This window comes from Barbus barbus (assembly GCF_936440315.1).
Source record: "Barbus barbus genome assembly, chromosome: 16".
NCBI classification, from domain to species: domain Eukaryota; kingdom Metazoa; phylum Chordata; class Actinopteri; order Cypriniformes; family Cyprinidae; genus Barbus; species Barbus barbus.
The window spans coordinates 10,312,898-10,340,827 of NC_136744.1; the positions used below are offsets into that span (position 1 = coordinate 10,312,898).

At 38.0% G+C, this 27,930-nt stretch overlaps 1 protein-coding gene across 2 annotated transcripts; it reads left to right on the forward strand.

The window, feature by feature from the left end:
- Positions 1-373: 373 nt before the first annotated feature.
- Positions 374-24,208, forward strand: LOC306882533 (cell division cycle and apoptosis regulator protein 1-like). Of its 2 annotated transcripts, none has more exons than XM_079437230.1 (26): positions 374-427; positions 1,453-1,610; positions 1,858-2,021; positions 2,768-2,902; positions 3,995-4,027; positions 4,341-4,537; positions 4,616-4,742; positions 4,858-4,971; positions 6,862-7,054; positions 7,140-7,281; positions 7,396-7,551; positions 10,681-10,906; positions 11,039-11,152; positions 13,923-14,089; positions 14,736-14,946; positions 15,975-16,058; positions 17,046-17,234; positions 17,320-17,511; positions 18,323-18,541; positions 20,512-20,647; positions 20,741-20,829; positions 20,916-21,062; positions 21,969-22,092; positions 22,195-22,380; positions 22,562-22,767; positions 22,872-24,208. In XM_079437230.1, exons 2-26 carry the CDS (start codon positions 1,499-1,501, stop codon positions 22,926-22,928), a joined length of 3,720 nt encoding a protein of 1,239 aa, XP_079293356.1. In that variant the 5' UTR covers positions 374-427; positions 1,453-1,498; the 3' UTR covers positions 22,929-24,208. The 2 variants fall into 2 exon arrangements, with proteins under 2 accessions (XP_079293356.1, XP_079293357.1); XM_079437231.1 differs by having other exon boundaries at positions 415-558.
- The last annotated feature ends 3,722 nt before the right edge of the window (positions 24,209-27,930 follow it).

Consider the following 27,930-nt stretch of genomic DNA (forward strand, 5'->3'; position numbering starts at 1 on the left):
GATTTTAGAAACTTAAAACCTAAAAATCGAACTTTTACGGGACATTTAAACAGACTTGCCTGTTTACTACTACGCCATTAGAAAATCCTAATTATTATTTTATTTAACTTTGCAAGCAACACAGCATAATGAGAAATAAATACTAAAAAGAGTGTTAATTTCTGAAGCAATGTGCCTAAACAGTCTACAGTTCCAGCTTGTCTAAAAACATGATATAAAGTAAAATGATTAAGTAATAATATGACTAATAATAATAAAAACTGTTTAGTTATATATGTAGGATTGTTTGGATTTGCTTCAGTATGCGGCACGGTCAAGTTTTTCCTGATCCTGGATCAGTGTTGCACTGAAGTGCCTCGAGCGAACTGCGCATGCGCTTCATCCAGACTTCAGTGTATCTCTACCGGTGAATGAGAGACGACGGAGGGTAAGCAGCGACAATAACAGCTAGCTTGCATGCTTACTGAAGTTCTGTTATTTTATTAATGCTTCGTCATGCACTCGACTGTGTGTTAGTCTGCGCACACTGTATACACTTCTGAGGTGTAAAGGAGACTAGTAAGTGCGTGGACAGGACACTAGACAGTGTGCTCATGCGAGGGCCCGGAACATATAGCACTGCCGAAAAACAAAACACCGCAGTCAGCACAACTGTGATTTACATGCTACCACTGAAACTGCTGTTTAGTTTAAGTTAATACGCGTCGTAGTTGTTGAGAGACATAATAACAAGGTTTTCAATGGTTTGGTCAGTGTTGTGTTGCAGCGTTAGCTTGCTGCATTGAGAAGACGTTGGTGTGCTAAGCTAGACTAGTGCAGATAAAAAAGATGGTGTGGTAAAAATTTATTATTTGGGTCTTCAAACAAAGGCGATAAAGAAGTTAATGTTTCTTATTCGCTATTTATCTGGACTTAAACTGAGTTTTAAAGCAGGGAGAGGTTGTTAACAGACTGCTGGTGCTCTGGAGCTGACAGACGGCATTGGCTGTGTTTCAAAAACTAGTAAGCTCCCTAAATAGATAGCATGTCCTTCCGAGTCAGTCTTTTTAGATAATGTGGAATTATTGAAATGAAATTAACAATCCTGCAAAATACAACACAACTTCTTTTACAGATTTTTAAAATAGTTTTAGTCTTTAATAATAACCTAAATGTGTTAACTATTAAAAACAGAATAATTGTAAGCTTGATTATTTTAATCTATTAACAGCTCCGCTTTATGTTTCAGTTGCAGCAGTTGTAGTAATAATATAAAGTGTAGTTTATATATGGGGGCCTTTTTATTGTTGTATAGGGCAATAGGGGCGTCAAAGTTACAAAGATCAAAACCGCTGACTTTGTATGTCTTGTGATTATCAGTAGTGTTGTCTTGGCGAGCAGCCACTATATTTCAGTTCCTGTTCATCCAGTTTTATGCTTGTAGTTATAGTAAATTTAATTACCGACCCACAGGAAATAATCTGCCGCCTGGTCCAGCAGAAAACGTTAACAGGTCTCCATGGCCCAGTTCGGGGGGCAGAAGAACCCTCCATGGGCGGCCCAGTTTGCCACAACAGCGGTTTCACAGCCTGGCCACTCAGGACAGTCACTGGACCTGAACAGTTTACACTGTAAGTCATCATAATTCAGCAATATACTTGAATTATTGTCACTGCATTAATTTCACTTTCAATTACAAATAACTGAATGTTAGTTTAAACATGCATTCATAATTTCTAGCTTTATCTTATTTTGAAGGTCAAAGCTCAAGATGTTTTTGTTTGGGTTTCATTGACTGGTTAAAGTTTGCTTGTGCTTGTTTGAATGTTGTTGACAGCAGTTGCAATGTTCTTACAATCTCACACATTTCTCCCATAGCTTTAGGAGTACAGCAGCCGTCCCTCTTGGGAGCGTCTCCTATGTACACTCAGCAGTCGGCTTTAGCGGCAGCCTCCCTCAACACACAGTCAGCTGCCAACTACCAGCTCTCGCAGCAGACCGCAGCGCTCCAGCAGCAGGCCGCTGCCGCTGCGTTACAGCAGGTGAGGCCCTGGCTGTGATCATCACCGTAATGCAGCTGGAGTAAATGCACAATAAAGCCTTTGGCTATTTTTGGAATAGCACATTAACACACTAGATTAGTATATAGTATGTATACTGTGTATAGTATGCAGTTATCCTAGATTCACTCTGAATCACCATCATTCACACAATCATGATTCACACAATCATTTTCATGTCCAGTGTGATGAATAATTATTGAAAGCAATTACAGTGGTTTTCAACATAATTTTTTTTATAGGATTGCCAAGAATTATTTTGCAAAATGGGGAAAAAACTAATTTCTTTATTGTTTTCAGAAAAAAAGAATTGAGATTCAGACTAAATGCAGAGATGGAGTTTGTGCACCAACTTTGTAAACCAAGCCACTCACAATACCACTCTTCACTCAGAAACATGCAACACAGCACATATATTCATGTAATTAAATCTCAGCCCTTGATATTTGATAATCACACTAAGCCATAACGTAATTTTGGTTTTATTTCAGTTCATCATGCAGCCCTAGTATAGTACCTATTATCTTCCAAAAAATAGTAGTAGTTCTACAGTGTATACTCTGCACCTAACCCAATCTCATTCTGTTCACTCCAATGCATAAAGTGCTCCCTCCATCATTCTGAATTGTGCTCATCTTCATTTCCACTCAGTGTTGGAGTGGTGTAACCTGAGCCCTTCGCCCAGCCTGCTGTGAGCAGTCTTGAGTCACTGGTGTGTTTTATTTTAGTCGCAGATCAATTCAGCCCTGCAGCAGTATCAGCAGCATCAGCAGCAGCAGCAACAACAGCAGCAGCAGCAGCAACCTCAAGCTCCCCCACCACAACCTCCACCTCAGCAAACTCTTTACAACGTCCCACATCAGGTACATACACTCACTCTCATCCACACCTCCTCTTTTACGTCGCCTCTTAGCTTTCCCACAGCTCTAGTTTTTATCATGATAGTTGTCTGTATTGTTCATTGTGATTTCTTGTGCATACCACAAGGTCATGGGTTTGATTCCATGAGAGTGTATGTGCTAGTAGATTGCACTGCAAGTCTCTTAAAAGAGCCTGTCAGGTTCATAAATGTGTACATCATGACAGATGAACTAAAAGGTCTACAGTCAGCACAGTGGTTACTCTAAAGAGGGCAAGTGCTGCAGTGCATGAGTGCCTTTCTGCATTATTTAACTAGCAGGACTCTCTTCCAGTCTTGGCAGATGTGGTTGGTTCTGAATGTGAATTCTAGAAATGTATTCAAAGTTGACAGTAAAGACGTTGATAGTTACTAAAGATTAAATCTTTCGTAACATTATCAACGTCTTTACTAAAGATTTCTATTTTAAATAAAAGCTGTCTTTTTGAACTTTCTATTAATCAAAGAATTAAGAAAAAAAACTATCATGGTTTAAACAAAGATATTAAACAGAACAACAGTTTATCAACATTGATCAAACATCAGCATATTAGAATGATTTCTGAAGGATCATTTAGAATATATTAAGATAAATTTTAAAAGCTATAAAATACATTGAAATAGAAAACAAAATCTATACTGACCATACATTTTTGAATAGTATACCCCCGGTTTCACAGACAAGGCTTAACCCTAGTCCCGGACTAAAATGTAAGTCTGAGCTGTTTCAACTGAAAGAAACGTACACTGACTGATCTTAAAATACATCAGTGCCTTTGTTTTGTCTCAAGATGCACACCAGTAATTGTTTTTCTAAGTCACATTTATAAAAATGACTTAAATGTCCTAGTTGAACTATGGCCAAATCCTGTCTTAACCTAAGCCCTGTCTGTGGAACCAGTCCATAGTGTATTATTTGGAGCTTATATTTATATAGTTAACTAGAAAATGTCTAGTTTAGAAAATATCTAGATTTTGGATTTTAAATATATTTATATGTTAACACTTTATGCCTTGTAGTTAATGTATCATTTTTTGTGTTTTCTTTATTTCTCAGCTTCCACAACCCCAACAAGCCCTGCTGTCACAGGTACACTGTGTTTCCAAATTAAGCATATGCATCACATATTTCACATATTTTTCTTGTAAAGCACATCTCACTATTTTTAAATGTGTAAAATGAAGCAAGAGATCCCTATTAAATCTGTACCGGAGCTTTGAATTTATTTTAATTTTTTTGTCCATGTGCTAAAGTTTTGTAATTAGGAGTGAACCTGCCATAACACAAGACAAATTTCAGACTTTGTCTGACAGTAAAGTTATATTTTAACATATATCATATCGTAACATTGCCAGCTATGAACAGTTTATGTTCTAATCCTTGTGCTGTGTGTATTTTGCAGCCCCCTGTTGCCTTGCCCACCAGCCTGAGCCTGTCCAACCCGCAGCAAACGGCACAGATAACCGTATCCTACCCAACCCCGCGCTCCAGCCACCAGCAGCAGACCCAACCCCAAAAGCAGCGTGTTTTCACCGGGGTCGTCAGCAAGCTACACGATACTTTCGGCTTTGTCGATGAAGATGTTTTCTTCCAGCTCAGGTGCATTATATTGTAAATGTACAGTTGTGGCTGAGAGCTTTAAAGTTCAGGTGTGTAATTTTTGTGTGTTTTGTTAAGTGCGGTTAAGGGGAAAACACCACAAGTCGGTGATCGTGTTCTGGTGGAAGCTGTCTACAATCCCAACATGCCTTTCAAGTGGAATGCCCAGCGCATCCAGACGTTACCTCAGTTGCCCAACCAAACGGTAAGCAAACCCATGTGGTCTGAAAGGATCCCTGGCAGTACAGTCTGATATGGTTCTGCCTCCACAGTGTGTCATGATGCTGCTGTTGATTCCTGTGTTCTTAATCTCCATGTAGCACCAGCCGCCTCAGCCCTTACCTCAGGTTTCCCCACAGCTGTCCAGCTTTTACTCTGAAGCAGGAATGCAGCGCTACTCTGACATACACTCTGCGGTGGATTCAAGACAAAATGTAACCCACGTCACTTGACCCCTGCGCCCCAAATCCCTATTCTCTCCTCCTCCTCCCCTTTGTCTTCTGCTTGATCTGCACTTCCACTCTCCTGTTTCACAAACAGGCTTTAGCCACATGTCCTTGGGTTTCTTTCCTTCAACCCAAGACGGGTATCTGTTGATGCTTTTTCCACCCTTCCCTGTATTACAGCTCACAGCTTGTGTGTTGAATTTGTAATTAAACATTTTTCTCGCAATCCATAAGATTCCATCTTTAGCTAATCAGCACCTGCCGTTATTGTTGCACTTTGTCTTGGGGGGGGGGGGGGGGGGGGGCGCTGTAGTTATATTTGTTTTGTTGTTTTTTTAGTTACTTTTTTTATAATTAAAACTCCCAAACTAATTATTTAAATACATTTTTTAAAAGAGTTTCTTATTAAAAAAAATCAGTAGTCCAAATACCATAAATTGTATCTTTTATAATGATTCTTAATACTAAGAATTAATTTAACCTAATTACAGAATTTAAGGTTAAATATTAATGTAAATAACTAAAAATAATTAAAATAATGGCATGAGGGTGCAAATATTTTAATGAAGTTTTAAACAGTAAAGAACAATGAAAGACTGGCATTGTTACTACTGCTGTTTTTGTATATTTTGTATTTTGAATTTCCTGTACTTTGACATCTGTACACCTAGACACAAATGTCACACTGAGCAGGTGCAAGATGATAAAGCAAATGCAGACTGCTGTCAGTTTTGTTAAATGTAACTAACAATATATGTGAGACATTGTCTCCTTTTGAAATGCTCAGAATGCTTGCCTTTTTGCTTTTTTTTTCTTCTTGAAAGAAAGTGCCTTTTGTGCTTTTTTTACCCAAAGTAAGACTTGAAAAATCTATTTTGTCTCTTAACGGGCGAAAACCAGCAAATGGTAATAGCAGTGCTTCTGCTTCCTCTGTCTCCAGCTATTTCTAACCATTTATTTTCTTTTCACTGGGTTTAGTGCTTCTTGATTACTCATTTAGGCACATTTTCCACCCATCCAATAAAACAGGTTATCTAAACATTATGTACTGGATTAATATTATTTATTTAAAGTTGTTTTTTATAGCCCCTAGCTGAAAGCTGTCGTAATCGTTTTGATGAATTGAATCAATGTGCAGTAATGTGTTTGTGTTTAGACAATAGATGTTGGCTTGGCGTCTGCAGAGCTAGGCGATGTTAATTGAATGTCATTTTTATCTTGTATTTGGTATATTTTCGTATTTAAATATATGTACACTACTATTCAAAGGTTTGTGGTCGGTACAATTTGGTTTTTAAAAATATCTCTTTATGCTCAAAGCTGCATTTATTAGAATAAAATTACAGTAGAGGCAGTAATAAAGTTTTCTATTTGAATATATTTTAAAATGTAATTTATTCCCGTGATGGAAAAGTTGAATTGTCAGGATTCTTTGATGAACGGAAAGTTAAAATAAATTCTGATAAAAGAACAGAATTTTTTGAAACATTATAAATGTAATTTTTTATCAATTTAATGCCTACTTGCAAAAAACAAGATTTAATTTATTCAAAAAATAGTAGTATAAATTCAATTAGTTAAAAAATAAATAAAACGACAACAACAGTGTTAGATTGGTTGAAATTTACTACCTGTATTTACCTTTATGTCTTGTGAGACATTTTAGGTTGAACACATGAAATGATTTTGAGATCTTTAACAGACATCTGATCATCTATGTTAGGACATATATCTATCTGTATAGTTTTAAATATATAGACCAGCTCTAGCCTCAAGCACTTCTTAATCAAAATTATGCTGTGATTTTGCACAATAAAATTGGCGTTTGTAAATACTAGCAAACCCAACTCTTTTGTTCCATCTCTTTTGTTTTTTCAGAGCCAGCCGCCAGGCCCAAACATGATGAAACCAGGTCCAACCATGCTGCAGTCTCTACCCCCGCCCACCACGTTCAGCGTCCCGGCCCAGGGACCACCTCCATCTCTTCTGCAAGCCCAGCTCTCAGCTGCTTCTCTGGCCCCACTGCTGCAGAATCCCCCACAGCCTCTGCTACCCCAGCCTCCCCCTAAAGGTTCATCAAACCCCTCCACCTTTGACAGAGTCACGCTTTTACAGAATCAGATCTGATCTCCCATCTCTCTCTCTGCCATCTGTAGACTCTGTGTTCTCAGGGGGTTTGCTGCAGCCCCCGGTGCGGATGATGCCTCAGCCGCAACAAGTGAGGCGTGTGGACCCCTCACCCCGCTTCCCCAGCCGCAGTGACCGACCAGAACTCATCCTGAGGAAGGATGACCGCAGGTCATGCATACAATCAAGTAGAATTGCTTCAGTAGTTTGGTCTGAAAATATTGGATATTGTGAATCTTTTTTTGCTGTACTTGCTCATGCTATATTTTGCCTGTGTTTGTGTAGTCGGGAAAGAGATCGTGAGCGAAGGAGATCAAGAGAACGTTCACCCACACGGAAGCGTTCTAGAGACCGGTCTCCTCGCAGAGAACGTTCTCCAAGACGGCCACGCAGAGTCGTTCCAAGATATACTGTGCAGTTCTCCAAATTCTCTCTAGATGGGTAAGTTAATTGTTGTAAAGGAAGAATTAGAACCCTGCATTTCGGCCCTTTTTTACACCTCTAGGGCCAGGCTTTGGGCCAATTTTCACGTCATAGTTCAGACTCGGGCCAGGCCTCGGACCTATTTTGGGTTTCTCCTTATTTTTATATTGTAGACATCCATCGATTAGTGATGAAAAAAATTGCTGCGCTGGTGGAAAGAACACGAGACCGTGCCGCGACTGAGAGCAGCTCGATGGTGTTTAGTGTCCCGCAGCAGCAGCAGGTGCTCAAGTGACTTCAGCGCAGCTGAATAGTTCTGCATTCAAATGCATGCAATAGGCTAAAGCTTGCCACAAACATAACCATGACTGTGTCCGCGGGAAATAGTAAGGAGATATTTGAATTATTTACTAATAAACTAATGTTTTCTGAGTCTGTGTCGCAAGGATGAAGTTGCTGATCCTGACTCGCCGTCTCCTCATTAGACGCGCCTTTAGAGAGAAATGCATCTTTATTGATTATGGTTAAGATTATAATAAAAGAGTTTTTGTGTTTGATTTTTTTATTTCGTTAAGTGATAATTTAAAGCTTTCTATAGATATATTTATCATGTCTGTGAGGCATGTATTCGCTCAGCTTCGGTTCATTTTTGTGAAGCGCTCCTGTTAAAGACGGCAGAAAGCACATCATGTTTGTTTTCTTTGTTTTATAAAAGAACTACCTTTTGTTGGTATTGTGAGTGCACACAAATACAAGTAGACCCTTTACAGGTCCGAATGATGTATTACTCTTACCTTTATCAAAAAAAAAAAAAAGACGGCGTAGGCTATTTTAATTAGTTTCCACTGAAAACAATGCAAGTGTTTGCTGGTGCCTCCGTGTCCTGCAGAGCGCGCTTTAGCTTCCACTCTCCGCACAAACTTAGATATAGGCTAGCGCACATTATTATTATAGCGCAGGTTTAACATTTAAACATTGTTATATGCTTGAACTGATGTAGTATATCAATAGATTTTATTTTAGGCAAGTCGTGATGATATGAGAAGGCTAAATTGATCAAACATAGGCTATGATCATCTCATGCAGCTGGCCGCTTGGTCGTTACTTTAAAAAAACAAAAACTTATAGGCTATTTAACGAACAAAAATGCTCCAAACGTTTTTCTAAATTAACTTAATAAAAAAAACTAAACGAAATATAATAATTTTGCACACAAAACTGAACTATTTTAATAGCCGAAACAGTAGTATAAACTGTTTTAAGAGAATGGGGGAAAAAAAGACAGGCTCTGGTCGGACTCGGGCCGGTAATTCTGATAAGCTATCGGACGTGGGCTGGGCCAGGGCCTAAATTTGAGGCTCGTGCAGGGCTCTAGGAAGAACCTTGATGTCTTGTTGCAAATTGACAGATTTTCTTGGGCTTTTTTTGTATACGTTTATTGTCATTCGTCCTAGACATTCAGTGGGGAAAAAAATTATTTGATCCCCTGCTTATTTTGTACGTTTGCCCACTGACAAAGAAATGATCAGTCTCACAGTCCCACACCAGCAGCAGAGAGCCGTCTGCGCAGCTGAAGAGTTCTGCGTTCAAACGCACGCAATAGGCTAAAAGCTTGCCGCAAAGCCCCAGCAGGTAATTACCGTAATGTGTCAGGGGGAAATAATGAGATATTTGAATTATTTACTAATAAACTAGTGTTTTCAGAGTTCGTGTCGCAAGGATGAAGTTGCCGATCCTGACTTACCTTCTCCTCATTAGACGTGCCTTTAGAGAGAAATGCATGGATTATGATTATAATGAAAGAGTATTTGTCTTCGATTTGTTTTATTTCGTTAAGTAGTAATTTAAAGCTTTCTATAGCCTAGATATGTTTATCATGTCTGTGAGGCATGTATTCACTAGTTTTGGTTCATTTTTGTGAAGCGCTCCTGTTCAAGACGAGACGGCAGTATAAAAGCACATGGTTTTTGTTAATATTGTGAGTGCACAAATAAAAGTAGACTTCACTTGTCATTTAAATAAATAAATGAGGACAGACAACAGCCTATAATGCTTAATTATTTAATTTGTATTTAACCATGTAGGTATTTAAATGAGTTGGTACAGCAATTAAATAGTGTATTCAATATTTTGAAATGTTTAGATTGAATTTTATAACTACATGTTTAAGTTTTATCCAACACAGACTTGTTGCTGCTGTAGTTTTTTTTTGTTTTTTAACAGAGACTTGCGACATGATTTAACGGATTCACTCGCTTAAATTTAACATTCGTGTTTGTCATCCCTGAAACGTTATACGTGGACGTTTGGTCCTCCTAGACCAGGGTTCCTCAAATCTTACCCTGGAGGTCCAATCTGCTGCAGAGTTTAGCTCCAACCCTGATCAAACTCACCTACCTGTGATTTTCTAATGATCTTGAAGACTCTGATTAGCATGCTCAGGTGTGTTTGATTAGGGTTAGAGCTAAACTCTGCAGGAATGGTCCAGATTTGAGGATCCCTGTCCTAGGCAAACAGTCCTGCTCCTTGTGGCACAGTACAGTTGACCAGAAATGACTGAGCTGGCTTATCCAAAACCAGGAAGTAATCGTGCATATGGTCAATTAACAGTGAACCGCCCTACTTTTTTTTTTTTTGTCTTGTTTGAGGAGCTGGAGATATGTCAATAGGAAGGAATAGACAATCACAACTTCCATTTCATGAAAAAAATTAGGCATCACTGGATTGGATTTATTACTTGGATATATACATATACATACATATATATTCATCTGAAAAGTACTTGACCTTCACGGATACTAAACTTGCATTAAGAGCACCACCGAATCAAAATACACACAGAGATATTGGAATATGCATTTATAAGTTAGCTACTTTATTATGATGCAATTTTTAGTGTTGTTTAGATCAGTGGTTTTCAAACCAGTACTGCGAGCACCCCCAACACTGCACATTTTGTGGGTCTCTCATATCTGACACACCCATTTCAGGTCTTGCTGTCTCTACTAATGAGCTGATGAGTTGAATCAGTTGTGATGGATGAGGGAGACACAGATAATATGTAGTGTTGGGGGTGCTCACAGGAGGGGTTTGAAACCCACTGGTTTAGATGTATGTTTGGTATTTGACTTTCTCTATTCTCATCAGTTACAACTGTGATATGATGGAGTTGCGGCGGAGGTATCAAAGCCTCTACATCCCCAGTGACTTTTTTGACGCTGTGTTTACCTGGGTAGACGCCTTTCCCTTAACACGACCTTTCACCTTTGGAAACTACTGTAACTTTCACATCATGCATAAAGAGGTGGACTCTCTGGTGAAGAACACGGCTGTGCTGGACCCACCTGATGCTAATCACACCTACAGCGCAAAGGTAACGCCCCCAGATATGGTCATCTTTTTTTTGAGTAATTTATTGTCAAAAACGTTTTTCAGAATAATGCTTCTTAACAGATTTCATTGAGTGGTTTTTGGCAGTCATGATTAATGTTGATGGGTGTTATAGGTAATGCTGCTGGCCAACCCTAGTCTAGATGAGCTGTATCATAAGTCCTGTGCTCTGGCAGATGATCCACCAGAGCTGAGAGACTCCTTCCAGCACCCTGCCCGCCTCATCAAGGTACAGCTCTCTGAATTACACTGAATTATACTGGGTTTGTGTAATAAGCTTATGTAATCACTAACTTGCGTGCTATTTTCCGAAAATTGTTTTGCACTTATGCTGTAGTATTTCACAGGGATGGACAACATTACTGTGTCGGGACCATAGCTGTTATTACTATGAACACTTTTCAAAAGCTGTGATGATACATTTCCACAGTTAATAACGTCATAAATCGCATTTATTTATTTTTTAATTTAATATTCATTTATAAGACTATACTTTTATCTAGGTATTACTTTTCAGAAAACAAGTTAATGCCACTGTGTGAGTGTTTTTAACACAATGACGTAATGGCAAATTTGACACATTTTGAGATATTTGTGAATTTTATCTTTTTCTATTCTGATCAAATGGAATTCAAAAAAGAGCCATGATGACTTCTGCTACTGAGATTGCCAGAAAAGTGAAACGGGTCCATTGTAATCCAACAGGGACAGCTGACCCTTTTGATGGGTCTGGTTTTTGAAGTTTGTCCCATTCATTTTCTCCATAGGTCATTCAAAAATAAATAATTCTGTGCCTTGAACTGAGATGAACCAAACCAAACAGCTCTGAGATTAATCATATCATTATAAAATGTTATTCAAAATAAACGCATTTTGCTTTATATAATGCTAATGAAGTATTTGATACACTTTTTGGGGGCGGGTTTGTGTTTGTATCTGTACCAGAAAATGTCATCTAGCTTCTGACAGCTTGTAAAAATTATAGTAAAACTTCAAGTTATGAATACTGTACAGTTTATTCATTTTACCTTTTTTGCACTGAAAAAGAATAATGACCAAGCTTGCCCGAAGATACTAGTCATTTAACCAAGCATCTACATTTCCTATTATTTGGAGCAGTACGAGAATGATGAAATACATAATTTAATAATTTCAATGTAGGATATTGCTTTGCAAATAAAACATCTCAAAGTGCTGAACAAAAGAGAAGGGAAACTATGTATGCAGATAGGCCTGCTGGTACATAAGTTAAGATATCTCTTCACTTTTTGCTAGCAGTAAAGCTTCCTGTCTTGGTGGGAACTGAAAAAGATACAAATACAAAATTGTTTAACACTTCCAGTTTATTCTGACCATGATGATGCACGTCAGAAAGTGTTGTCTCCATACCAAAGCATTTGTAGTTTCAGTGCTTATTTTAATAACACCGCAAAAGCTTTCTTGCTTTTTAACACCCATTTTACCAATTTTATTACCAATTATTTAAATTTATTAGTTAGAATTAAAGTTCTTATATATAATCATTATTAGTGGTCGACCGATATACTGCCAAGGCCGACATATCGGCCGATATTTGGCATTTTTCAAATATTGGCATCGGCGGATAAGTTTTTCTTATTTGGCTGATGTGTTCGTGGCGGGACTTTTATTTTGACTGCGCGGATAACAGCAGCACCTGAGCACAGAGTGCTCACATTTTGCCTCTTGTTCGCCGTTTTCGTTAACAGTTCTGTCTAATACGGACAGAGGTCTGTCTAATAATCAGATAGAAAAATACTGTCATTTGAAGTATAAGTATGTTATTTTAAAAATAATTTTTTTTTATCCATTTTCAAATGATTTCAAATTTCTTAAATATTAATTCAAATAAATACAATTATATCGGCTTTATATCGGCCATCGGCCACCCTGCTTTCCAAGATATCGGCATTGGCTGTAAAAAAAACGGTCGACCACTAATTCTTATATTATTAATAAGGCTAATAATTACAAATAATAGAATAAAACAATGTAATGAATCGCTTTTTGTATTCCCCAATTGTAAGTTGCTTTGGATAAAAGCGTCTGCCAAATGACTAAATGTAAATGTAATGCAATATTAAAATAATTATACGTCCTTCAAATATGTTTAAGCATTTTATTCCCATGATGGCAAAGCTGAATTTTCAGCATCATTACTCCAGTCTTCAGTGTCACGTTCCTTCAAAAATCATTCTGTTATGCTTATTTTTATGCTCAAGAAACATTTTGGATTATTACCAATGTATTGTCAATGAAAGCAGTTGTATTACTTAATATTTTTGTGGATTTTTTAGGATTCTTTGAATCAAAAGGTTGATAAGAATAATAACGTATTGAGTGTAAATTATAGTTTTAATTCAAATTAGGCTATTCAATGGATGCTACCTTATTGGGTCAATAAAGCCCTCCCTACCCTAGCCATACCCGATACTTTATTTTCAACTTTTTGATTATTTCCTTAATTTTTATTGAATATAATTGCCTTTCCGATGCGATATGAGATTTGAAAAGGGAGAAAAAAGTTTGGCAAAAGGTGAGCTCGAACTCTGGTCGATCTACGCCACTGAAACTGATATTGAATGAGCGTCTTTTTGCAGTGTTGACTATCCCAATCACACGTTGGTGGGTGGAGTTAGTGCAAATAGCCTTTTTCCAACAAGGCGGGCTATTTGCATTTAGTGTAAATAGACACTCCGTATTTTTTAACGGGTATTGTTCACCATCATTTACCAACTATTTAAAGTTCAAACGTTGAATGGGATTTAACTTTAAGGACCCTTAAAAATAATACACTGAAACTAGCTTACTTGTTTCCCTGCACACTGAAAGATGTTTGTCCACTCCTGTGTTTGATGTTTTGCTGTGTGGAATAAGCTCATCTGATGTTGTCTCTCCCTTTGTCTGCCGCTTGCGCCTCCTTCAGAGCGCTCAGCGGCTTCCCTGTGTCTTGTAACCCATTTGAACTCCTCTGTTTTCAGTTCCTGGTGGGGATGCGGGGCAAGGACGAGGCCATGGCCATCGGGGGTCACTGGTCTCCCTCTTTGGATGGGGCCGACCCGGAAAACGATGCCTCGGTCCTTATAAAGACAGCCATACGTTGTTGTAAGGCTCTGACAGGCATTGATCTGAGTTTATGTACCCAGTGGTAAGTACAGCTCCTTTCTTGGTCTGTGCCGATGCATCTCCTTGTAAACTCCATGTGTGCATCTTTTACTATTTAAAAAAATAAAAAAGACAGGCAGACAACATCTAAAAGTCTGTGACCCGCTGCATGGTTTTGACACAGCAGTGTATCTTCTGACATGTTCGATGCTTTTGTGTTCATAATTTTGATTTCTCAAATTTTGTTTTGCAATGTTTACGCTAATGTGTGTGGCAGTCCTGCCTCTATATCTATGTGGTGAATGCATTGATTCTTTTGCTCCGAGAGCAGAGCCAGAGGAGTCGCCGCCATCGTTACTTTCTGTTCTATCTGACCTTTGCCTTGTGTTAAATATCTTACATATTTAACTTGCTTTCACTGTGTCTGAATCTGTCCTTCTCTCACACCCCCGGGGGTTCGTAAGCTATCTTTCACGTGCAACCGGTTCAGATTGACGGGCGCAGGGGGGCGGGGTCTTCGACGTTTTTGATACTGTCTGTCGACCTCCCTGATGCGTGGCTGCCGTTCATCCTGAGAAACCCCGGGGGGTCGAGGGGATCTGAGCTTTGTGTGTGTATGTGTGTGTTGGGGGAAATGGGTGATGTCTCACAGAATGTTTCTTTCCAACGCGCTTCTTCCTTTGCGACAGGTATCGTTTTGCAGAGATACGCTATCACCGCCCTGAGGAGACTCACAAAGGGCGGACAGTCCCCGCACATGTGGAGACAGTGGTTTTATTTCTCCCGGATGTTTGGCATTGTCTTCCTACCCGCTCAGAGTGGGAGGGCCTGTCCCGTGGACTCAAGGAGCAGCTGGCAGAGAAACTCTTGGCTGAACGGAAGGAGGCTGATGGAGAACAGGCACTGAACGCTAATCCCTCTCTTCTCATTTCCGCTTCTCACAGGCACAGGAATAGACAAAAAAAACACTCAGAAAACACAGAAAGAAACAGACAAGTATCACAGGCATCATACAGAACCCGCTTTTACCACCCCTTCCTCTCATCCCTGTCTCATCCCTGACCCTCCACCCCATTTCCTCCTGCTCTCCCTCTGTCACGCAGTCTCATACACAGCGGAAGAGCTTAGGTCCTACTTTATGACACCTGTCAACTGGTAAAACAGCTTCCAGCTCTGCCGATTGCACCATTAACGGCTGTGATTGAGATAACTCTAAATTTCCTGTTTAATTCCAAAAAAATCCTTAAAAATTTAAATAACTTAAAAATTGACGAATGGACCAATGAGACCAATTTGGGAAATGAATGCTGGAATCTGGAGAGCCAGTTGTGTTTATGATGTTTGTGTGTGTTTTTTAGATCGTTTTGTTTTCCTGTTCAATATCTGCCGAACTCTCTCTGAGTTCTGTCTCTTGTCTGTCTCTTTTTTTTATTTTTGTTTTATTTATGCTGTTCTCTGATTGGACTGTGCCTAGACCCTTTGTGGTTGTGATTTTTCCAGGGAGGACAGTTCTGGCTAGGCGTTAAAGAAAACAAGCTAAAAAGAGTATACGTGGGCCAAAAAAAAGCAGCAGTAAACGTAGACGTAGGGTTTGGAGACCTTCCCTGAGTGCATCTGTCCCATGTCCATCTCTTGAACCCATAGTCATTGATTATCTTTTTGTATTCCACAGAACTGTTTGATTGGCTGATGAGTGGGGTATGGATCTGTTTCTGAAAGCTAGAGCGCTTCCGTGTACCCTAGCATTGGATTTTTTATTTTTTTACCCAATCAAGAGCTCATTAGGAGGAGACAATGAGAGACAGTTGTGACCTTGCTTCTTGCACGGATCAACTTTTGTTTCAGAAAACTTATTTCAGTCTGAGAGTGGTGTGTTAACATGCTGTTGTCTTTTTTCCCTTCCTCTCTCTTTCAAATAACGTGCATAGGAGGAGGAGGATAAGGACGAAGATGATTCAAAGGAAGTCACTACGCCGACTCACTGGTCTAAGCTTGATCCGAAATCCATGAAGGTGAGATTCCCACAAGCAGCTGATCTGCTAACTGTTATTTTATTTTACATCAATATTCTCTAGGCCTATATTCCATTTGATAAAGTCTATATTCTTTATAGACCTATTAAATGCTAAGGTATAGAAAAGCTTGTCCTTTTTTAAAAGCAATTTTGAGCAATTCTTTTTGGACAGAAATATATACCCCTTTGACAAATATACACCACCATTTAGTAGTCATTTTTGGAATGAAATTATAATTTATAACCAAGAAAGGACACATTAACTTTATCAAATGTGACTTTTACATTATTACAACTAATTAAACCAAATGTTGTTCATTTGAACTCAGCAAAGAATCCTGAAAAAAGAATCACAGTTTACACAAAAATATAAAGAAGCACAACTGTTTTTGACATTGATAAGCAATGTTTCTTGCATTAAATCAGCAAATTGGAATGATTTCTGAAGGATCATTTGACACTGAAAGCTGGAGTGATTTAAAATTTTTGATAAAATTTCACAGTATCACAGTTTTTACTGTAATTTGTTTAAATAAATGCAGCCTTGGTGAGCATTAAAGAAATGTATTTGATAGAAAGTAAACATTTGACATTGGATTTGTTATTTTTGGTACATCTTAACAAGAATTTTTAATTATTCCTCTCCACGACTGGAAAAATCATTAAACGTTGCAATTTGTTTAATTTTTTTCTCTTCTTTAAATTATTTTTGTGCTTGTGTAGAGGAAACCTTGCTGTCCATTAATAGTTATTTAGGACATTTGTGCACTAAGTATAATCATAGTTTCAAAGATTTGTTCCTGGCATAGAAATAGAAAACTGCTCCAGCAATCTGTATAAAATAGTCCCCCCCCCCCCCCACACACACACACGCACACACACTTTTAATCAACTGGAGAAAACATAGAAATGCGTAGGAGAACAACGCAACAAGCTAGCAGACATACATGTGTTCAACGGGCTAATTAAACGAATTTGCACACAGGTCAATGACTTGCGTAAGGAGTTGGAGAGCCGTTCACTGAGCTCTAAAGGGCTGAAGTCACAGCTGATCGCTCGCCTCACCAAACAGCTGAAGGTGGAGGAGCAGGTGGAGGAGTCCAAGGAGCCGGAGAAGCCTGAACCTCCTAGTGTGGAGGAGGATGAGTCCTGCAGACTGGAGGATGACCGAGAGGTGAGAAAAGATCAGAGAATCCTGCTCTTATAGAGAGCCTGTCTGATCAATCGCATACAAACGTGGAAAAAAATATTCCCTTCAGGAAGAGGAACGAAAGCGGCAGGAGGAGCAGGAGCGCCAGCGTAGGGAAAGACGTTATGTTCTGCCAGATGAGCCCACCATTATTGTCCATCCCAACTGGGCTGCCAAGAATGGCAAATTTGACTGCAGCATCATGTCCTTGAGTGTGCTGCTGGACTACAGACTGGAGGATAATAAAGAGCACTCCTTTGAGGTGAGGATCACTGCAGAGAGGTAAAATAACATGTTTGTGCATATTAAACATATTTTTTAAATGAATAATTAATCAATAAACTACAAAGTTTTGGGACACTTTGCTTGACTTCACCTGATATTATTACTATATGTCAGATACTCTTTGGTAAATGTTGCCTTTTGTAGTAAAAGGAGGGACTTGACATTCAAATAATATTCATTCACAAAACATTTTTGTTACTTTAAATAAAATATTAAAGAAAAACAGTTGCTATGTCAGTATTTCTCATTTTCATTTAGTTTAACTATATATACTAAAATAACTAAAAAAATAAAAATTAGTAAAAAACAAACCCACAAAATTACTAAACCTTTAACTTGAAGATTAAAATTAAAATGATTGAAGCTGCAGTCTGTAACTTTTGTCGCTCTAGCGGTAAATAAACAGAACTGCGTGCGTCTTGCGGAAGAACATTGTAGCCGGAGCTACTTCTCTCTGTTTATGTCTATGATGAATCACGCAGGTACTCGGCTACTCCGCAGCAGTTCCACCAGTACCAGTCTGAAATAGTCAGAATATAAAAACTTAGTATAGGTGTACCATAGTGATTCAGGACAAGCCAAAAACACGGTTTGGAAAATGGATTCATGATGTACTCGCTGCTTATACCTATTCATTTTGCAAATTTTGAACACAAAAAGTTACGGACTGTAGCTTTAAATACAAAAACAAAAATCAATACTAAATCAAAAATGTATAAATATTAATAAAACCTATAGCATTTTTCCAGTGATGCTAAATAACACTGGTCTTTTGGTGTCTGTTTCAGGTGTCTTTGTTTGCTGAATTATTCAATGAGATGCTTCAACGAGACTTCGGCTACAGGATCTACAAATCACTGGCTTCTCTTCCAAGTAAGGATGAGAGGAAAGATAAAAGAGAGAAAGCTAAAAAAGAGGCAGAAAGGAGGGACATAAAGAAGGAGAAGGAAGAAGAAAATGGAGAGCCGGCCACAAAGAAAATGAGAGAGGAGGATGAGAAGAGGAAGGTGGGGGAAATACTTCAAAAGAGTTTCTACAACCATGAAAAACCTGGAAATATCAGGACTAGTGCTGTTAATCGGTTAAAAAATGTAACTAATTAATCACACTTTTTTTCTGAAATTAATCGCAATTAATTCCACCTAACATTAAAATTTTTATAATTTTTTCATTGCAATAATTTCACATTCAATCCTTAAATTAATGTAGAAACAATATAAAGATGGTATATTTTTATAATCATTTGTGCATAATTTTTATGACTGAAGATCAGTATCACTGATACCAATACTATTGATTAGAGGTCTGAGACCATTCGGGCCAGGCTCTGGCCTTTTTTTTTTAATTATTATTATTTTTTATTATTATTTTTTTTTATTTTTTTTTTTTTTACAGATAGGGCTCGGGTCGGACTCGGGCTCATTTAGCTTCTCTCCTTTAATTGTGCCCATATACGCGCAGAGCACATGGCGACTGTATGAAATACTGATTATATTATAAATATTACACATTGCCCACGCAATATGCAACACATATTCGCACATATTAGCATACAGGTGACAGTTGACCATGCAGAGCATCATAGAGAATTTAGAGCTTGGTTACTAAAAGTTCCCAAATGCTTTGGGAAAAGCTGCATTTTGGATCATCCATGCATTTGATGATGATCCTGACTCGCCGTCTCCTCATTGGATGTACCTTTAGAGTTTTTCAGAAGTGCTAACGTTGTGGAGCTGTTTTATAACTATATATTTAATTTTAGACAAATCGTGATTATTTGAGAAGGCTAAATTTATCAAACATAGGCTATGATCAACTCACTGTCTGCCGCTGACCGCTTGGTCGTTACTTTAAAAAACAAAAACTTACATTTAACGAATAAAAATATGCTCCAAACATTTTTCTAAATTAACTTAATAAAATAACGAAACAAAATACAATCACTTTGCCATTTCATACAAAACTGAAGTATTTTAATAGCTGAAACAGTAGTATAAGCTGTTTTGGGACTGGCTCGGGTCAGACACAGGCCCGTGCATGGCTCTACTACTGTTGTCTCGAAGAAACCCCCCACCCCCCACCCCCTAATATTACCCATTGACTATAGCCGTGCAACATTACAGTATAATTGAGAGCTATCAGTTTTAACATTTATTAGACTACTTAAATATACAGAAATTTAATAAAGTTATCAAATACAAAATTATAAATTAAATATAGATGAATCCTTAAAGCTACAAAAGTTATTGATTTCCTTTTTTTTTTTTTTTTTTTTTTCTTTTGATTAACAGACATCACAGCAACTGGATTATTAGGTTTCAGGTTGCTATTACTTTAAGAGCTGCCGCTGCTGAACGTGACGCGGATCTGACACGCATCATATTTTCTCATTAACTCTTTACATTATTTGACCTACTTCAGGTCTGAAAATCTCAATAATGAACTGACAAGTTGAATCGGATGTGTTAGATGAGGGAGACGGTGCTGGGTCCAGGATAGTTTGGAAAACTACTGCATTTCAAAGACATGTTCTTAACTGACTTGCACCATGTTTTTGTCAAGAAAACTGAGGCCGAATCAGCAGTTGTGAGTGGAGTGGCCCTGCGGTAAATATTTTTAACACGTTAAATTAATCGCCTGATTTAACGCTCTAATTTTGACAGCACTAATCAGGACATTTTAAAACCTGTGTCCTGGAAGAGTCATGGAAATTATTAAAAGCTTAAAAAGTCATGGACATTTCCATAGCAAATATTGATCAGTGTAGTTACACCTGGTAGTTAAAACTTGTTTTTGTTTTGTATTTTTGGTCAGAAAGTGTGGGGGCCGGGTTTAAATTTATTTTTTGATTTATGTCTGTTAAATGTATTCAAAGCATTGTGATTTGTTCAAGTTTTTTTAAATTTTAAAGCTTTTTTTTTTTTTTTATCATTTTTAGCTTTTTTATATTAAAACTTGTAATATCTCCTGGGTAAAGGATGAGGAGAAGGAGAGAGGTATTAAGAGAGGAGAATCCAAAGATGATGATGATAATGAAGACGGCAGCAGCAACAACAACGCTGATGAATATGACCCGCTGGAGGCAGAAGATGCAGACGACTATGATGACGATGGTAGGGGTCACACTGTTTGCACCTGGATCCTCAAGCAAACTTTTGATCAGCTTTGATTCTTTGATCCATAAACTGATCCTTTGTGCTCCTCAGATAAAGATGATGAAGACTCAAATGGCAGGGACAGAAGAGACGACCGGCGAGATGAACGGAAATCTAAAGAGAGGTCATCTAAAGATAAAGTGAGTCAACAGCAGATCTCCTTTTGCAACACAAAAAGTTTCTAATAGTGAGAGGAGTGGAATGCTTTATTTCGATCTGTCTGTAGGATGAGAAGAAAAAGCAGATGGTGACGTTTAACAAGGATCTGCTGATGGCCTTTGTGTACTTCGACCAGAGTCACTGCGGCTACCTGCTGGAGAAGGACTTGGAGGAGATCATGTACACACTGGGCTTGCATCTCTCCAGAGCTCAGGTGCTGCTTCTGTGCAGTGTTGTGTTTAGTTGTTACTTGGGAAGGTTTAAGGAGGCTTTAAGTACCATGAATTTACTCATTATGATGCTAATATATTAGGGGAAAAAAAAAACTCTCTCCTTGTTTTTTTGGAAATCAATTTATCTATTATATACTGTAATAATAATGATAAATTATAATATAAATGTATTATAGTAATTATAGTTATATTTTAATAATTTATTATCTGATTTAATGTTAATATTAGTTAATAATACATTTAAGGTTGTACGATTATACAGTATATATGTTATTAGTTAATAATAATAATACATTTTAAAGTTTTACAAATTATATAAAATAACAAGTATGTTAGTTAATAATAAAATTAGTAAAAAAAAATATGAATGTGTTTATTATTGTGGTAATAAGGATTATGATATTAATGTTCTAACAAGACAACAACTACTACTACTAATTATTATTATTATTATTATTATTATTTTGGATGTAACATTTATACTACTTAATAATAATTTATTTGTTCAAAATTAAATAAATATAATATTAATATATTTTTTGTGATGATATTATTATTTATTTTTTTATTTGCTATTGTTTTAAAACAATATCTGTAAATATGTGTTAATGTTGTTATATATTAGAACTGTTATTGTTATTACAATGAGAATGTTTATATAAAATATATTGTTTTTATTAAATTAAAATATATATATATATTTAATTGGTCAATAATAATAATAAATATTAATTTATAATATGAGAAAATATTAGCATTTATGTTTGTTGCTTGACCTTTTAGCTGCATCTTCCTTGATCAGGACACAGTGTGTTAACTGTAATTTCAGAGTTGCAAGCTAAATAGCATATTTCTAACAGACTAACATGTCTTGTTTGTTTTTTCAGGTGAAGAAATTGTTAAACAAACCACTGATTAAAGAGTCCTGCCATTATCGAAAGCTAACGGACAAACCTAAGGATGAGCCTAGCCCCACGTTGACCTCTGATGCTCTGATAGACAACCTCTTAGGTGTGCAAAGAGAGTGATGGCCGGAACTGAGAGGCTACTTCGTAACACTAGAGTACAGTCCATGACGTTACAGTGGACTGAATCAGTCTGTGTGCCCGACAGGTAACCAAAGCTTGCTGCCCAGTCTGAAGATCAAGCGGGAATCGGAGGACAGCGGCGAGTCGTCTAGCCTAATCGTCTACAAGGGAGCCATGGTGGATGTGGGAAGCATGATGCAGAAGCTGGAGAAGAGTGAGAAAACAAGAGAGGAAATTGAGCAGAAGCTCATGCAGCAGGACATTAAAATGGGTAACAACCTCATTTGTCTCGTTTTCATTATATATTTGAATTCGGATTTCAGTGATTTAGTTGATTCAGCTCACTGTTTTTGTCTTAAAAGTCAATATCAATTCACTTTTACAATTCATCAGCATATATTTTTCTATCCTCAATACAATTAAATTGCTAATCAAACCTTTTTGTTTTGTAGAGGAGGACTCAAAGCATACTGCCGAGCTAGAAGCAGCAAAACGCAGCCTTCAGAGGGAGCTGGAGGAGGTGAAGAACAATCTCAGAGAGACCGAGAACAACCTGAGAGCCTCAGACCAGCAGAAAGGCAGCTATGAGCAGCAGCTCCACAGCACCGTGTCCAGCCTCGACACCATCATGAAGGAGCTACAGGGCGTTTTATCACATGTACGAACCTTTATTTGTTTCATCTCTGTGTGGCCAGGACTCATGAAACTGTAGAATATGGTTTAAATTAATAGTGTATAATAAGTGTTTTGTTTTTAATGCAGGGTGACCCTTCAGATGACGGTGACCAAAAAACTCAAACTAATGGCTCTGATGAGTGAACGTCCCTCTCCAGCTCATCCACATCTAATCTCCCTTCAAATGTGTAAATAAGCTTAAAACTAACATGATTCTAAAGCTAATTTTATTTTGATCTTTTTTTGGGTTTCTGTGTACAAAGTTTTAATGACATTGGAGGTAAACTCTCTTTTCCTCATAATTCTATATTTGAAAATAATTATTTGATTTTGAAAACTCATTCTTCAGAATCAAATTATTACACTTAACAAGTTTAAATAATTTGTTTGATTTGTGTAAAAGTTTTGGTTGTTAATCCATTTAAGCTTTTTTGGCCTTTTTTTATTTTCAAAAGTTGCTAGTAATTTTAACATGTTGCTATATCAGCATATTTCATTGTTGAAATAATACATGACTTGTGCCAGTACGTGACTTATTAGCAGAGTTTATTTAGCAATAAAAGTGTTATTTATGTTTAAATCAAATGTTAGAAACAGCAATTAGGATTTTATTAGGACCTATGTGAAGCTGCTTTCTGATATCTTTCATTGTTCCATGACAAACAGTGATCAAAAAACATGTTTTGATGTCTTTTATTTGTTTTGGTCACATCTGAGCATGCATCTAAATTAGCGCATGCATATCAGCTTGATTCCTGCATAATATTCTTGCAGACTTATTTTTTTTTATTTGATTTGATCTTGATATTTTGTTCTGTGATCTTGGTGTAATCCTACCAGGGTTGCTTTGTGTGAATGGGGCCATGTTCTTTGTCATTTCAAACAAAACCAAGGCAGTTACCCTGTTAAAGATGCACAGGCTTGATCTGACTGAGGTCATGTCCATTCAGAGTCCTTGGTACTTCATATCAGAGTGATTGTAATGTGTGAGTCAGATACTGTGTTTCAATAGTTTGTTTTGCTGGAATTGTTGGGAAGGCAGTGAATGCCTTTTTTTTTCTTCCTGTTGTTGGCCCACTAAAAATGAGTGATTACAGTGGGTGGTTTCTGCTGAGTGGAAAAGAGCCAAACCTCATGAAAATGAGCCCAAGGCAGCCAAGTGCATATTATTTTTCTATTCTGGATGTACTCTATGGTTGTCCTGGTAAAAGAAATTAAATAAAATGCATAATTTTAACATTTAATTCAGTTAAACTTTTAATTTCCCCAATTGTTTTGAATTTACAGGGATTTAGGTAATTTTGCAATGCCACTTTGTTCCCAGTAGATGGCAGCATTTGTTTGATCCGGAGGGATTATGCATGCACTTTTTATGAGGAAAAACAAGCAATGGGTTTAATAAACAAATATTCTTCTTGTCACAGACTTTCTTGAATTTCTTGTAACCGTGTAAAATGTTTCAATGATTTTAGTTTGACCGCAGGATGAATTTCTCTGAATAGGGTGAATTGGTGTATTTTGATATCAGCACTGTAGTAGCAGCAGTTTTGTAGTGGACGACATGAAATGGATCAGCGTTATGCTGATTTACGAGACTGATAGTCTGTATTTCTTAAAGGATAGATATGAAAAGATCTATTGATGTGTAAAAATATGTGCAAAAGACTTTTTCTTCTTGTTGCATGCTTTGCCCATGCTAAAAATGCGAGTAGTTTGGCTGCATCCAAAATCAAATGCTTTCTTACTATATAGTAGGCAAATGTGTAAAGTCTCTGAAATAGTCTCAGAATGAGGTCACAGGAGAGAAGTTTTGACATTGTAGGCAACATAACAGTGACGTAAAGATGTCCATGATTATGTCCAGATTAAATACCACCTACATGCATTCTATATATAACTTTTTTTAAACAGTTGTGAAATAATTACTTATTCAAAAGAAGTTCATACTTGGAGTGTGTGATTTCGGAAGCAGCCTTAGTTTATTCTTTTTTTTATAATTATATAGACATAAAGCACGTGGGCCATTCACATAGAATGCATTTTTGCATTTAAAAACACAAGATGGAGTGTCATTAAAAAAAAGTATGGGTTTTTGGTCAAGACCTAAGCGCAATCTAGAGGACTACAACTGAACAGTCTAGGGGCCAGGAATCTGTGATGTCATGAATTAATTTTCCTGCAGCTCCAGAGTGATTAGTCACATGGCATTTACACATGGTGTTTAGTTAAAAAAAAAAAAAAAACACTGTATGCAGAACTTGATGCCCACAATGATTTATTGAATGGGAATGATAAGATCCAGCAAATAATAACATGTCCGTTTACACGTCCGGTCACATTAGCAACATTTTGGAGAAAATTTACTGGCAAAAAGGTCCATTGTCTATTGTCAGTCATTTAGCGATATTTGAAATACTGCTTACACAGAAATCACTTTCAAACAAAGTAGCTTTCTATTGGTTAATGCTGCAAATTTGTGTGATCAACTTGGTCCTTTTGCAAAATCTACTGGGGGAAATCCCGTGTCCAGATTGCAAAGATTCAAATTGAAATGACTGGATTTTGCCCATGAAAATTCAACAGTAAATGTAACTGTTCATGGGGAAAAAAATTAAAATTTTCACAAAAAAATTGGCATTACATCACTTGCTCACCCACTGAGCAGTGAATGGGTGCCGTCAGAATGAGAGTCCAAACAACTGACAAAAACATCACAATAATCCATAATAACACTTCCTTCTTTGAAAAAGTCCATCCCCTGTTGTCCTTTCGCATCAAAATCCACCAACATATTTGTTTAGAACAGTTTTGGTCTGTTTTTGCTTGTTGACGGTGCTTGGTCTGTGCATATTTCTCTCATGTTTCAGACAAGACTTTGTATTATGGATAGAGAGTATTTTACCCATAAGCAATGGTTTAGGTTCAAAACATCTTAGAACATCTGTTTGGACTCTCATTCTGACGACACCCATTCACTGCAGAGGATCCATTGCTGAGCAAGTGATTTAATGCTAAATTTCTCCAAATCTGTTCCAGTGAAGAGCCAAACTCATCTTCAGGGTGAGTACATTTTTTGGGGTGAATTTAATTTATGACAAACAATATTTTAAGTGAATAACTCTACAGAGGGCCTGTCTATCAACACTTCAACAAACATGATCTTAAACCTCACACTCCATGACATGCGATTTCAAAAACCATTAGAACATGAGCAGCAGTCACACAGCTTTAGCGTCCATCTCTTATGATCTCCACATTGCACTGCAACACTGAAAAGACACTGTATCTGGTCCAGTGTCACTCGGCAGACCAGCTGCAGCAGCAGGAGCGGGCGGTGTTGTGAAATCCGAGCTGGTGCAGGTAAACCCACTCCTTTCTTGAGACAGAGGGCCTTTGTGCCCTCACCTTCCCCCTGTAGTCTGGGTAACACTCACACACTAGAGAGCCATGGTACAATCAGCTTCTCTTTCCTCCAGAGGGCTGGACAACACTCTCACACAGGACCTACGAACAATCGGCTTATTTGAATTCAAGTTGCGGTGCTTTTTCTTTTCTTTTCTGGGTGGAGAGTTTGGATGCATTTGTTATAGCAGCATTTGAGGAGAGATTATGTTACGACTCTCCCCTCATCTAACAATCACCTCTCTTCGGTGCCCTTGAGCAAGGCACCGAACCCTCAACTGCTCCCCGGGCGCCGCATGGCTGCCCTCTGCTCCGGGTGTGTGTTCACGGTGTGTGTGTGTTCACTGCTGTGTGTGTGCACGTTTGATGGGTTAAATGCAGAGCACGAATTCCGAGTATGGGTCACCATACTTGGCCGTATGTCACTTCACTTAAACTGCGAGGTCTTCTCATTTTCCTCATTTCAGGACATAACAGCGACTTTCTTAGCAAATGTCCTGTGTATTTAAATGATCAGTGAAGATGTTGATCGTTCGAAGTTTCACCATTTCTGCTTTTGTTTCTGGAAGGCTCCTGTTGTCTGCCATTCCTGGGTGGCATATAGAGGCTAATGTTTCCCCTTTGTCTGGGGTCAGACCCATTATCCCCTCATCTCTGTCTGAGCTGTGTGTGTCTGTGCTGACATTCGCCTTCCCCTCCCCCTGTTATCGCACATAGCTTTGTTTCAGAAGACCCCACACTTTGTCCGAGCCCCTCTGCTCCTCTTCGTTCTAACACTATCACTCTTTTCATTGCTCCTGCTGCTCAAAGTCTCACACAGGTCGCACGTTTGGTTTTTGAGTGAAGCGTGAGGAGTGGCGCCACTAAAAAGGACAAAAGCACTGCCGGGAATGCTGATGCAGTCTATGAATGCAACACACTTGTTCTGCTTCGCGTGAGAAATATGTAAATACAAGTTATAGTATATTTTTCATATTTCTGAAGTGGTGAATGCAATATTCCCATACCTTGTGCAACCCAACTTTGAAAACCGCTAATATAAGAACCTGCTTCTCCTCATTCCTTCACTTGATACTCCACATAACTGTCAAAGAAACATGAAACCGACCCTTTTACATGATGCTTTAAGTCTTTTGACCATTGAAGGGCATCTGTGCCAGTGGCATTATATCAGCTGCCAGGCCCTCCAGTGTTTGAGAGGCGCTTGTATGCAGTTCGTAGTCAGCTGGACTACCCCAGGGACAAGCAAAGTGGAGCAGTTTTTGAGGAAATGATCCTTTTTCCTGGCTCTAAGGCAAGGGAATACTGGGTTACAGTGTGAGAAACCTGTGCGTTTGTGTTTGACTGGCTCTTTGGCATCTCCCAGTGGGAACACCACACCCCTGTGTTGTCTACATGGCTGACATGGGCTTAACTTGATTTCTTGTTCTAATACTTTCTTAGAGGTAACTCTGTTAGTCTTTCATTTCATTAGTTTAAGTACTGTATGTTTTATATTTAATATTATGGTCTGATGCCTTAATATGGTAAGGAGATACAGTAAAACATGCTTTGTGGAACCAAAAGCCATGTTATTTACAATAACTTTTCCGCCATGTATGTTTCAGTCTATACCAAGGCAACAATGGAAACAAACACAGGAAAACACAACTCCTTTCCTGCTAGTCGCTAGACTGATTTTGAGCGTCACTGACCATTTCTCAGTCTAAACAGTCCAAAGGAAGCCATTTTGTACAATATAAAC

Bases quoted from the DNA above. Each gene is read 5' to 3' on its own strand.
- LOC306882533 (XM_079437230.1), top strand. From the start codon at position 1,499: ATGGCCCAGTTCGGGGGGCAGAAGAACCCTCCATGGGCGGCCCAGTTT. The intron at 1,611-1,857 runs GTAAGTCATCAT...TTTCTCCCATAG, and splicing joins GGACCTGAACAGTTTACACT to CTTTAGGAGTACAGCAGCCG. The intron at 7,552-10,680 runs GTAAGTTAATTG...TATTCTCATCAG, and splicing joins TCCAAATTCTCTCTAGATGG to TTACAACTGTGATATGATGG.